General features: G+C 42.1%; 1 protein-coding gene across 6 annotated transcripts in view; it reads left to right on the plus strand.

Moving 5' to 3' along the window:
* The window catches only part of tenm2a (teneurin transmembrane protein 2a), a 319,228-nt gene that overhangs the window by 231,372 nt on the left and 74,449 nt on the right, over positions 1-13,407 (plus strand). For all 6 annotated transcript variants that reach the window (XM_044128023.1, XM_044128020.1, XM_044128022.1 and 3 more), the window contains one exon: positions 8,573-8,804. In XM_044128023.1, the coding sequence (XP_043983958.1) occupies positions 8,573-8,804 (232 nt within the window). The remainder of the gene's footprint in view (positions 1-8,572; positions 8,805-13,407) is intronic.

A 13,407-nucleotide genomic window follows, 5' to 3' on the forward strand; every position in this document is an offset into this window, starting at 1 on the left:
GGATAAAGCCAAAAAAAGAAAAATCCATGTGAGAAATAAATCCCCTTTTGTCAGCACGTACGAGTTTCTGAGTTTTCACCTCAAGCTCTCCTTCCCTGCTCATCCTCTGAGCTCTGAGAAGAATGACAAATGAGGAGCGTGTGACATTCTCTGACAGAGGACACAGGAAGCAGCGGCACATGGGAATATACCACCTTTAAACACAGGCTGCATAGCAAAAAAGCAGGGAGGGAAGGTGCATGGCGGAAACAATGAAGGCTGCAGTTTTGTTTTTGTTTTTTGTCTTTCTCCTGAAGAACTCCTGAAGTTGGGATGGAGGGAAGAGCAGTTGCTTTATATCTGCTGAATGGGTGTTTTTGTGCACACACACACACAGACACGCACACACATATACGCACGCGCACGCATCCATGCTCTGTGACTTCTCTCTGTTAACCACAGAAAATGTCAATAAACAGTTTGCTCATCCAGGGCTGCAAAACAAACTGCCTCGGTTGCTTCCCGCTGCCAGCTGGCCACACACTTGCATGCAGACACAGACGCACACTGTGAGATTAATATGGTGTGGTGAGCCCTCCCCCTTCGCCTCGCACTGAAAGTGTGTGTGCGTGGGCAAGCGGGGGTTTTCACGGGGAGGCAGGTTAGCAGACAGGCTAATGCTCCTCCGCCGGGCGAGGCGAGGCGCTTCGTCGAATTGGCGAGAATAATGGACTTCCAGGGATTAGCCTGAGCCAAACGCACCGGCTCACTTGCTATATAGTCTCCACTCTCCTCCTCTTCTTCTTCCTCCCCAGTCGCTGGGGAGACCTTGGACCGAATAAAGTGGGTCAGGCTTCAGCGGCGGCTCTTCGCCTGCGCCCCCATGCCCAAACCAACAAAAGGTGACAACAAAAACAGAGAATCGTTTTCTTCTTCTTCCTTTTTCACGACCAGAGTTTGCTTTGCACAAGAGAAGAAAGAGAGATAAACCAGGAATGAAATAAAATGTGATCTGCTTGGCTGCTCGCTAATTGCTCAATTTCCTTGTTGCACACTTGGTCTTTTATCAAACCGGGTTCCACGGTGTTCCCATTAGCCCGCCCGCGGCTTGAACTGCACCAGTCAGTCAGCTCGTCCGACAGAGTCCTGGTTCTGTTCTCGCTGCGTTCTGCAGCCAAAACGAGCTGCGGTTTTATTCAGTGGCCTGTCAGCGAGCGCTGTATGAAACCATCTGCCTTTACAACTTCAATACTTTGTGATTCCTCTGGCGAGATCAAAGGTTTTATTTGTTATTTTTTTGACGTACATTTTTTTCCTGCTGAAATAATATTTCATACACATTTCAGAGCACTCAAAAAAAAAGTTGTTTAGCTCCCACTAAACAACAAATAAGATATTTGATCTATTTTTGAAGTTCTTCAACGGTAAGAATAAAAATTGCATCGATCAAATATAGGCCTGTCACAATATGATAAATTAAAACTATCGACGTCATTTTAATTATCGGCTTTAGCGTCTCTTTCAGCCTTTTCCTCTTTCTGTTGATGACACTAAATGAAAAAAGGCTCACCTCTGCTGCTCTCCACTGACCCTCCCTTCCTCATATTCTTATTGTAATGCCCAGTTCACACTACACCATCCTAGAGTTGTCGGCTGATTATCGGCCCATTTTCAAAACCTGAGACCATACATTAGCCAACAGAAATCCTAGGTATAACGGTTTGATCGTTTTTGATCGTGCCATGTGGTGTCCAACAATGGACACAAAATAATGGCTGCAAGTCCAGTTAACTCATTTTAAAACCAGGCATTAATCAATGCTTTACTACAATCTACCTGCAATGCATGTGGCTCTAGTGTCAGGGTAAAATCCTGACTGAATGAAAATCATTAGAACCTATTTATGTCACGTTAACGAAGAACAGCTGAAAAGTTACCGGGTTCATCAACTGCGTAGCGATTTCGCTCCAACTCCTCCCCTCGTCATTTCTATATTCTTTGCACGAAATGTTTTATAAACATTAATGTTGTTTCCACATATCATCTCCAATGTCTGCTGGACTTCGGGTTGCGCCTGTCAGCTGTTTGGGATTCCCCTCTGCAATTTCCCCTCAGAAAGCACTAAGGAGAATCCGCGCTTTCTGATTGGCTACCTGTCACATTCAACAGGCTGCGTTAACGATCCCAGTCAGGGAAAACCCCTGATTTAGATCTGAGCGGCCACAACGATCTACCGTAACACACCACACAGTACAGGATGATCGGTTACGAAATCACAAGCAACAATCTTAGAACGATCTAAGTTCTAAGATTGTCTTAAAGGGAAAATGTAGGTGTGAACTAACGTTTAGTGTGAACTATTGCATCAGGTAGTCGATGTGCCCATCTTCTTTATTTAAATCTAATGATAACTGAAGGGCAATACAGACTTCATAATCTCCACTCTTTTGGCTGAATGCAGTATTTATTTACACTTTGGCTTTATGTTGTTTAGTTTTTATTCAAGTACATTTTTGTTAATGGAGACTGAGAATCCATTTTATTTTTATTTTTGGTTGTTTTGTTTGTTTTATCAGTTCCAGTGCTTAATGTTCTTTTGAAAATAAAGTGTTTCTATCTTTGGCAGGAAATCATAGGCATTATTACATCATTTCCATTAAATCAGTGTAAAAAGGTCTTCAAACAATATTATCATTTATCATAATAATTTTTGAGACAATTAATCGCTCAGCAAAATTTGTTATCGTGACAGGCCTAATCAAATATCAAATTTTTAAAAGAAAGAAAAGATGAAATTATTTATCTGTGAAGCAGTGTTCTGTTATGAAGTAAATAACAGTAGGACTTCCTTTCTTCATTCATTATTTAGCCTCTGCAGGATTTTTGATGCATGCATAATTGAACTTGGGGTTTTTTTTGTGTGTGTGTCAGCAAGTTCCATTTTTCTATTACAGAATGTGATAGATTAAAGTTTCTCCAGTCCGAAATACTAAAGCAGTGCAGTTCCCCCCACTTTAGCGACTACCACAGTCGGCCTAAGACTACCTGTCACATTCAACAGGTAGTCTTGAAGCACCCACACTGGCAGCTAAGCTAACAGGTCAGGAAGGAGAGTATTAATCAGCTGATCCATGGTAACCTTGGAGGAGCTGCAGAGACCCGGAGCTCAGATGGGACAATCGGGAATGTTACAGAGGTTTGCATTCGATCAAAGGATGTTCGTATGTTTGAACGGGTCAAACCTAAATTCAGTTAAAAATCCATGGCAAGACTTTTTAAAAAAATACATTCCTACATGTGCACAAATGGTAAAAGGGGGAAAAAACACAGGAATTACAGTTGTGATTGTAGAAAATTGTGTTTTTACTGTTAACTAAAGGTACAAATGCATAACTACTTTTCAAATATTTAAACATTTTCATTTTTCTTTCACTTAAAAAACTAAACTCTTCTGTATTTGTATGTAAACTCTCAAGGAAACCCATTCAGGTTTGTGGTCAAAATGTGCCAAAATGTTCATGAGTAAACAGCAGTAAATTACTTTTTCACATTTAATATGGAAACATGTTTAAAATGTTAGACGTGAAAGTCGGAAAACCAAAAATGAAAAGTCATTCCACTTTTAAAAGAAAATTTGAATTGTGGCAGTGAGTGGATGAGGGTCTTTGCGTGTGACGGTCTGCTGATTCCACGCCTGCAGGTGTGTGAGTGTGTGCGAGGTTTTTCCAGGCAGCTTTTTTTTGTTGTTGTTGCTGTTGTTGCGTGCATTGTTACTAAACAAATGTATTTATGGAAATGGGATGTAGCAGGAGCCGCTGCACTTCGCATTTATTGAGGCGTTGTGCTCGAGCTGAAGTCAAGTCAGATTTATTTTTAAAAGGCTTCAAACAAACTAGGTTCATCCCAAAATGGCTTCAGATCTCAACAGAGGACACAAACAAAATGCAAATAAAATCGAGATGAAAGGAAGGGAAACAATTCCCCCGTGAAGAAACGACGAGTTTACGGGGAGGAGGAGCGGAAGGAGGGCACAACAAGGTGTAAAAATTTACAGCATCTGTCAGTTGGCTCTGTCTCCGCATCCGTGATGCAGGAGACGGGGCTTCTTCTCGCAGGTGTCTCCGGCTGCAGGTATGTTCACATGACGGGACGCGTGTGCACGCATGGGCGTGGATCGCTTTCTCCCACGGGAACCTTTGCATGTTCAGACAGATGTTTTGGGACTCTCTTGCTGAGCAGAGGTCAGTTCCCCGTCTCTCTCTCTCTCTCTCGCGCTCTCTCTCTTTCGTCTTCCATTCGTCTTCCCCTCTTCTCTCCTTTCACCCGCATCTGTTCTTCACTGGCCGTGTTTGGTGTCACCTGAGTCCCAGTGGTGCCGCGGAGGAATCAGGTCATGTTGTAAACTGGTTTCCAGTGCAGCTGCAGTTCCGGTGGGAGCTCGCTGCCCCCACCTCGCCTCCCCATCTACTCTAAATACTCTTAAAGGGGAAAAATGAGGAAGAGGCTCATTAGAACGTGAAGAACTGCAATGCCTACCAGCGTTTTCCGTATGTTGTCGCAAACTTTGATGCACTTAATATTGAGATTTTCTGTGACAGGACAAGACAATTGTACAAACCTGACCCGCACTGGACTCAGTCAGAGTAAATGTGTGCTGAGGATGCTTGGCTGAGGCTGTCAGAGTGTCTCTACTTGCAGCGAAACTAGTCCTGCAAGAGCTTGAACTGAAAAGCCGCTCAAAAAGGAAGAAGCCGTTACGCCAACACTGGATTGCAGTTTGCAAATTAATTTTGAATGCATATTCTCTGGTTTAATGAGACTAAAAATTAAAGTGTTTAACCATAGTGGCTGCAGACCACCATCTGAAAAACATGGAGACGGCCGCGTCATGTACGGTACTGGTGGGTTATGTAAAATAGATGGTATCAAGGAACAAATCTGAAGGCGTCAGCAAGGAAATTTAATCTTGGGTGCAGGTGGGTCTTCAAAATGGATGATGACCCTTATAGTGATTTCAAATTGGGCACAACGTGACTGAATGTATTCGAGTGACCAATCTTAGTCCAACATAGAGTTTATGGGAAGAGGTGAAAAGGCATGTGCAAATCAGGAGTAATGATTTGTAGACTCATTATTCTACAATGAGCCTACATTGTAATGACTACAGCGAGTCATTATACTCTCAAAGTATAATGAGAAGCTTGTGGAAGGACACGCAAACCAACAGGTCACCCAGTGTGAAAGATAAATCAGTAACACTTCATTTGAAGGTGTGTGCATAACACTGGGATGAGACTGTCCTAAACATGACATAACACCTGTTACGAGTCTCCATGAATGTCTACGATTGTTGTCAAGAAGAGTCGTTTGGTAAATAATGGTGCTTTTAATACAAAGTTGATACTTTTAATTGGCTTTCAATGCAAGTTTTAAAGAAACTTTGCATTGAAAGTGTCATTACTTACTATATAATGCAAAAGTTGCATCAGAAGTTTTGATGAACGTCCGATGCAACTTTTAGAGCACCTTTGCATTAAAAGTGTCATTATTGACGGAACGACACTTCATGACAACAGTCGTAAACATTTATGAAGAGTCATTCATGTTCATGACATGTATGCTATGTTATGTTTATGGCAGCCTCATGTCAGTGTTATGCACGCCCCTTCAAATAAAGTGTTACAGATACGTTTGCTAAATATTAATAAAAGGGGTGCAAAGTTCTGTTTTATTGCTCTCAATTTTTAGCAAATAGAAACAAATTTTGTTTTCCAAACTAGTCTAAAACAGGAAAGTTTTATTTTTGATGTTATATCAGACGTGAGGTGGGTAGAGTAGCCAAACATTTTACTCGGAACAGCACTACTTTAACACATTTTAACTCGAGTAAAAGCATAAAGTAGCTGCCCAAGAAAATACTCAAGCAGGAGTTAAACATATTTGGTAAAAAGTCTACTGGAGTACAGAGTACCTGGTGAAAACATCAATCATTCAACATTTAAAGGCTACATCGCCAGATGAAACAAATTTTTTTATTTTAATAACTCATACTAAAAACACAATTACAAAATGACAAAAGAAAAAAAAAACCCATTCTAAATCAATTTATTTCAAAAATAAAACTTTAACAAAAACTGCAGGTGTCTCTGGTGAATTTTTGGTTAAAATATGTAACCAGAATTGATTATTCAAGTAAAAGTAGCAATACTCCATAATGAAATTGAGTAAAAGTAATAGGTGCATTTTTTTTTCCTAAACGTTTCTCAATAAACACTACTCAACTCTGTATTAGTGAAAAATAAATGTGCTTTGCTTTATAACTGAGCTTAAGGCATTGTATTGTGTTAATCTAGCTAAAAAAACAACAACCCCTCAACATTTAAACAAAACGTTGCGTGAAAAAAATGTGAAAAATTTAAAAGAGGTCTGGATACTTTTCTCAAGCTCCATTTAAATCTCGAGTTTATTTCCTCAGAGGTACTGAACACTCATGGGGGTTTGCAATGCGCCACCCTTTCTGCCTCTTTGAAAGCCTCGCGAAATCCAAGCAGAAGGGCGTTCGGGAGAATGCAACACATCCGCACATCTCTCTTCCTCTCGCACAGCGTTGCTTTTCATGTCTAATTCCAGAGGAGATGAGAAATGGAGGAGGGCAAGTGTGATCTCGCAGGTTGACGAAGCAGCCGCTTCGGATGCCTCCGCCGCACATGTATGTCTGCATATGCGCGCCTACTCGGATCTGTGATCAGTACAAGAGAGGCAATGTGCAAACAAACAGTCATTATGATGAATTCCACGTTTAGAAGTGCAAGAAGATGATGAAAGTGCAACATGTAGAGTTGCTGAAAGACAAAGAAAACTGTGTTGCAGAGCCAGGATTGAACGCCAGCTGCAACATCAATAACTCTGTGTGTTTTTTCCAATAATGTAACATTTCTGTTCAGACAGCAGTGAAGTAAAAGCATGGACACTTTGTTATGACACCTTTTTCTTTCTTTCCCCCCACCCCTTCGCTCAGGCGGTGCCGTGACAGAGTATGTTTCGCAGGCTCATTTCTAAGTCTGTCTGTTTGCTGTCAACAAGTTTGTGCAAACAGTAGCGGGTCGCACTTCCTCAAGCGTGGTAGGAAAGTCGAGCCTGAGCAGAGGAAGAAAAATCTTTGGGAATTTGCTGCAAATTTTCATGAGGTGAACATCCAGAAGGAGACTTTTGATTTGTTTGATTTGTTTTCCATTTCAGTTTGGAAATGTGTGGAGAAAGTTTGGAATTAGACATTTTGTCTGCTTACATTCCTAGATGAATGTGGATGAAGAGAACTGATTTTTCTATATTTAAAAATTATATATATATATTCAGGTTTTATTTTCTATGTAGTTCTATTTTGAAGTTCTCTGTTAGTTCTACATCCATCCATCAATCCATCGTTTGATGGAACCTCTGACCTTCCATCCTTCTGTCCATCTATCCATCCATACATCCATCCGTCCATCTATCTATCAGTCTGTCCATCCATCTATCATCCATCCATCTATCATCCATCCATCCATCCATCCATCCTCCTAATATTCCCTTCCCTTCTGTAAAGTCAGTAGTTTCCCATGTTACACATCTACAGACTAACGGCCGAGAAAATCTAAAGAAATGTTGCGTTTATACTTTAAGAAACGACCCAGAGTGAAGATTTCTGGCGGCACACATCAGGGCTTCCATATCAGGCGCGTAGGCACCCTGTGCTGGAGATGCTCTCTTTAGGTGCCTTTTTTAATGGCGTACATTTTGAGCTAATTCAGGCCAGCTGTGCTCTGAGTCCGAGCGCATAAACAAAACGCTCGCTAAAGCCTGTGAAGTGAGGCAATTGTGTCGGGCCGCCTCTTATACTGTATAGTATGTGGTTTATTGATTTTCCTGAGCAAACCACGCACACAATGAAGATGGGCACAAACCTCCCCGAGCCCCCGCCCCGCCCCGCTGCTGCTTTAGCGAGAGGGAAAAGGGAGAAAGGTGGTGTGTGAATGGGTGTTCTTGTCTGAGTCATGCCGGTTTGTTTTTCAGCTCCCTCACTCAACAGTCCATTAGCTCATTGTTGGAGGGGGCTGCTATTGGATTCAAGCTGACATGTTCCCTCAAGTCTGAGAGCAAGAGATGAGGGCGCATGCAGCGCTGAGTGCTCTAATATTGTTCACACACACTCACGCGCACGCGTCCGCTAAGACGTGACAAAGAAACGCCGGGCAGGAAAAGAGGGGATAAAGGAAAAGTTGATGGGGGTGAAAAAAAGAATGGAGTATCGAAACTGTGAAAGGAAATAGGAGGAGACGAAGTTCTCACGTGTCTTTGTTGCTACAATAGTGTGTCGGCATGAGTTAGCGATTGTTTTGACAATATGACACCTTGTCTGAATGATTGTTGAAAAATATTCCATAATTGGGTGTTAATTTGCCCGAGAGCTTTATATTTCACCTACATGAATGAACGGCTATTGTAGAATAACAGGTCAGCTGTAATTTTGCACGTGTCCAGTTTGGAGAATACAATCTCTCTGGATTTCATTCAGAATGCTGGTAACATTTTTTTATTTTTTTCTGTCTTCCAGGGGCCGCCAACCACCACAGTCAGTCCACCCTGCAGCCTCCACTGCCGCCTCCACACAACCACCACAACCTGTCCCACCAGTCTGCAAACAGCCTGAACAGAAACACCCTGAGGGGGGGACGGAACCCCATTCATGCCCCGGCTCCGGGCACCGGAGATGGACCCACCACCCCAGAGTCGGTCCAGCTACAGGACAGCTGGGTGCTCAACAGCAACGTCCCGTTGGAAACCAGGTCGGAAGATCAATGTGTATTATTTTATTCTTCTGGTGGGTGGGTTTTGCAGCCAACAGGGCAACTTTTGCTAAAAACAGAAAGTTTATCAGGGGAATCAACACTGTCTGGCTGTTGATCAGATGAATTTCAGCTTATCTTTTTTACTTAAATGCCAACTGATCATCAGAAACTCAAAAATCTGATCATTTACTAGTCAGTGAAAGCACCGTTTTGTCTATTTATTTTAGCCTAAATTATCTTTTGGCAATAGAAAGAGGGTGATTTTATTTGCCAAAAAAAAATTACATAAGCCAATTATTTTAGGAGAGTGACAAAATGTACCACTGCTACCCCACACTGACATCAACACTCTTCAGTGTGGATGCTGCCACTGAGTGAAAAAAAAAAAGTTTGTCATTTTAGCAACTGTTAGCCTAGAGGAGCTGTTTACAAATGAAACCACAGGAAATGCAGAAATGTAAAAACTTTTTCTACAAGTTTAGAGATGCCTACGGTTCACTGAGGCCGTGAAAGAACGAGAGAGGGTGAGACTTAAAGTAGACAACGTAAAGGCTGATTTTACTGCATCTGCTTTGTCACACACACGCTGTGGTTCCTCCTCTGCTTCTCATGGAAATAATTAAAGACCACTGACACCGGGAAGACAAGAAAAAAAATTTTTTTTTAAATCTATTTTTATATATTTTTGTAGTTTGCAAAGGGAAATCAGAATCAGAAGAGTTACAAAACTGGTTGTCTAAAAGCACTCCCCAACTCCCCCCCCAACAAAAAGTGATTGGTGCATCTTTATTAATATATAAGGGTGAAATGAGAATTGAATTGGTTGAGCTGCCCTTTGACAAACAGTTTTAATGAGGACTACATTTTAGGTTCTCAGTAGGAAAAAAAGGAATTAAATTAAGAAGTGTAAGAATACAGCAGCTGACCGTCACCCAGTAATGGAGGTTGGAGTTGACACCTTCTACCAATCAGACAAAAATGTGTTTTTTCTTTTCACATTCTTTGGAATGAGTCTGGAACACATTTCCTCATCATTAGTTCAAGATCTGAACTACTTAGACTCATCAAATCTAAACTGAATAAATCTACTATTTATGAGGACCACTTTAGAAATTAAGCAAACATTAAAAACAGCAATATACAGACAAAACTGGACAGAAATATTCTGACATTAAAGAGTCTTCAAAGCACAGGTTGTGATCTATTGGTCCACTCCCTTTCTTTGTAAAAAGAGGGAAATTTTACTTTACTCAAAATGTAGCTAAAACTAATCTGGATTTTTCAGCTGGGTGTGTGGCTCCACCCCTGGTATTAAGTTGTGACAAATTGAAGGTTAAAGACATTTTAGCTCATCAAGTACATTCTGCTTCATTATTCTTCATCCAAACTTAACAAAATGCTGCCAAAGAACACTTAAAACCTCTATATGGTTCTAGCAGACACTGCTGAGGGTTAAAGCTAAGAGCTACTGTAACTCTAATTGGCAACAAGACAGCCTCATAGCAACACTGTCTCCTCCAAACCCTTCTGAACTAGCTCTCTAAGTACAAGCTAACTTTTTTTTTTTTGCCTTAAAATGAGTTTGCAGTTTGCACCACGCAAACGGGTTTATTGAACAGGTGAATTTGTATTCCGCAACGTCTTGGAGAAAGCGTTTAAAATCCAGCAGAGCCCTTGCGATGAAAAAATTGAAAGGTGTGACGCAATTAAGATGAAAGCTCTTCTTTGAACTTTCCAGTCAATAATAATTTCTAACTATGCAAAGGAGGGAGCTGCAGACTCCGCGTTCAGCTGCGGTACAAATCCATACCATTTAAAACACATCAGACAACGCCAGGCTGCAAAGTTATCACAAAACTGAGAGCAAAGTTATAAAGAACGAGGTTCCAAGCTTTGGAAAGGATGGACTGCGGTAATATGGCAGTTCCTGACAACAGTGCTGCTCTCAAGGGAACTTATGTGTATTGTCTGCAATTAAACAACAAAACGATGTGCAGAGGTACTTAGCGAAACAAAATTAAGTGTAGTCAATTCAGAAACCATTTAGTACCTGTGTTCATTTATCCCAGTATGTTTTTAAAGTAACCAGCCGAGCAAGGAAAGAACTAACCAGCAAAGACACTCAAAGTAACTCTGTAGGAGCTGCAGAGATCCACAGCTCAGGCGGGAGAAATTGTGGACATGGCAACTTTAAATTGTGCACTCAGCAAATTTGAATGAGGTAGAGGATTAACAACTAACTATGTGGCCCTCTGGAGGGCCACAAAAATATCATTTCAAGATAACAGTTGTGTGCTTAGATATGATTTCATCAGTCAAATCAAACAAATTACAATGTGAAAATATTTTAAAATTACTTAAATTTAAGAAATATGCAGTGAAAGCTATAATGCTTTAACAGTTTGTTAGTTTCATCAAAATCTTCTGCCACAGTCGGCTCTCTGGGGATACATCGAAGTGAAAATGAGTCTGACACTCATGGTTTATCGTATGCAATTATTTTGAAAATAAGCATTTTTTTGTCATAGCATGACAAAATGCTGTGGATAACCGTGGATAAGTAAACGGGTGTGAGAACTATCACAAGTGGCTGCAGCGCCGATGATGTGAACTCGGGGGGGGTCAGGAGGGAAACCAGGAGGCCTGCCTCTCCTTTCTCACTCCTCACAGGGAAATTTCTAAATGATTATTTACACAATTTTGTTCACAGAGGAACCTCTCGCACGCAACCCTCCGGATCACAAAAGGAAATGACTCCTGAGTGTGTCGCTCGGAAGCACTCTCTACCCCGTCACAAAGCCTGACACAAAAAAGCTACGCATATCAAAGCTATTATGCATGCTACCTGGAGTGAGCTGGCAGGAAATACAAACCATTTTCACACACGCTACACGTGCGCCTTTGCCAGCGTACAAAGAACACTTACTGGGCAAACAGAGCATTCATGCGGGGTATTACTATTCATGAGGCACGCAGTTCGAGGGACGCTGCCTTCCTCCCTGCTAGCATGCTCGCCGCCCGTCTCTTAGCGTTTTTAACTCTGCAAGCTGCGTGGCTGTGTTTCTCCTGCTGGGCACTGGAGCTTCCAGCTCTGATGGGTCCAGATAAGCTCCCCCGAGTGCTGGCCCCGTGCAGTATTTATGAGGCCGGGCCATGTTTAATTCAGCCACACTGATATCTGGCCAAAGCTCAGCCAGTGCTGAAGCAGTGTGTTTGTTATGCTTGATCGGCAAGAGGCACGGTGTCGAACAAGAACACCTTTTAGAAAAGAAAAAAAAAAAAAAGATTCTCACAGTTGCTTATCAGGACCCGCGTTGCCGTGGGGACGGGCAAATCATTCGGAGACTTTTTCCGTCTTTCTTTCTTTTTTTCTTTTTACTTATTTTATTTAACTGGGTATGTTCAGAAAGCAATAAAATATGATACAATAGAATATCATACATCATAGAAAAAAAATAAAGTGCCACCATATTCATACTGATTAAATGTATTATCATCCACATATAAACAGTTTCTGAAAACAGCTGCATTAATCAGACGCTGTGGCTTTAACTGAGATGTGAACGTACTGATCAAGTCGTTCCAATCACTTGGTGCCGCAAAATGAAACGAGGATTGGCCTCAGGATGTGCAAACTCTTAGGTCCGTCAGAGTGATGAATTTATAAGAACATAAATTGGGAGCATCGTTGGAAATACAGATGAGTGGCCAAAGATATGGAGGGGTTTTGCCATTGGTAGTTTTATAGATTAATTTGTAGCAATTTATTAATCTGCGTGAATGGAGTGATGGCAGGGTTTTACAAGTGAGTATAGATGACAATGGTGCGCATTAAAACGGATAGCAGCAACAAAAACGGATTACAGAGTGATTGATGACATCTTGCTAATGGGAGTAGAGTTTTAGACAGATTTGTAAATCGCCATGCGGGAGAGTGTGTGGTGATCTTGCGAGGAGTTTCAGTTTTATTTGTCATTTCTGCTGTCAGGAATAGTTCATTGGTCTCTGCTGAAACAAAACTGATGTATGAATTACTTTTTTTTTTTTTTTTGTCTTACCGAGGGTGTACATGATTGCCACTTCACAGTGGGCCGCGTTCTCTCAGAGGCAGTGTTTGTCCATGCTCAGGTGGCGGGGTTGGGCTTGGCTCAGAGCCTGCCGCTGTGAATGGAGCCCAGAGCTCCACCCTCCGGCCCGGATTGAGCCCCCGCCGCTCGGTGGTCCTGGCTGCGATGGAGGATGAGAAGGGAATGTCTGGAGCTGCTGGAGCCTGTGACTGGGTCGGAGCCAGCAACGCAGAGCCAAAAAGTCACAGCAACCCTGCGCTGGCAGTAGGCGTCCTCCATCTCATTATAACCGGCAGCCACAGGAAATGATGAGCAACCTGCTCGCGTGAGGGAGCCACTGCCACGTGATTGAGTGCGTTTGTGTTTACTGTGTGATTGCATCCAAGCATGTGTGCTCCCGGCGATTGTGACTGGCCCCCCTGTCGTGATCATATGTAAATCCTGGCATTTGATGTCCACTCGTTATGGTGAAAGCACGCGTGCGTGCGTGTGTGTGTGTATGTCCATGCGGCCTGACCCAATACTTTGACAGC

The sequence above is a fragment of the Gambusia affinis genome, linkage group LG09, assembly GCF_019740435.1.
Source record: "Gambusia affinis linkage group LG09, SWU_Gaff_1.0, whole genome shotgun sequence".
Lineage (NCBI taxonomy): Eukaryota > Metazoa > Chordata > Actinopteri > Cyprinodontiformes > Poeciliidae > Gambusia > Gambusia affinis.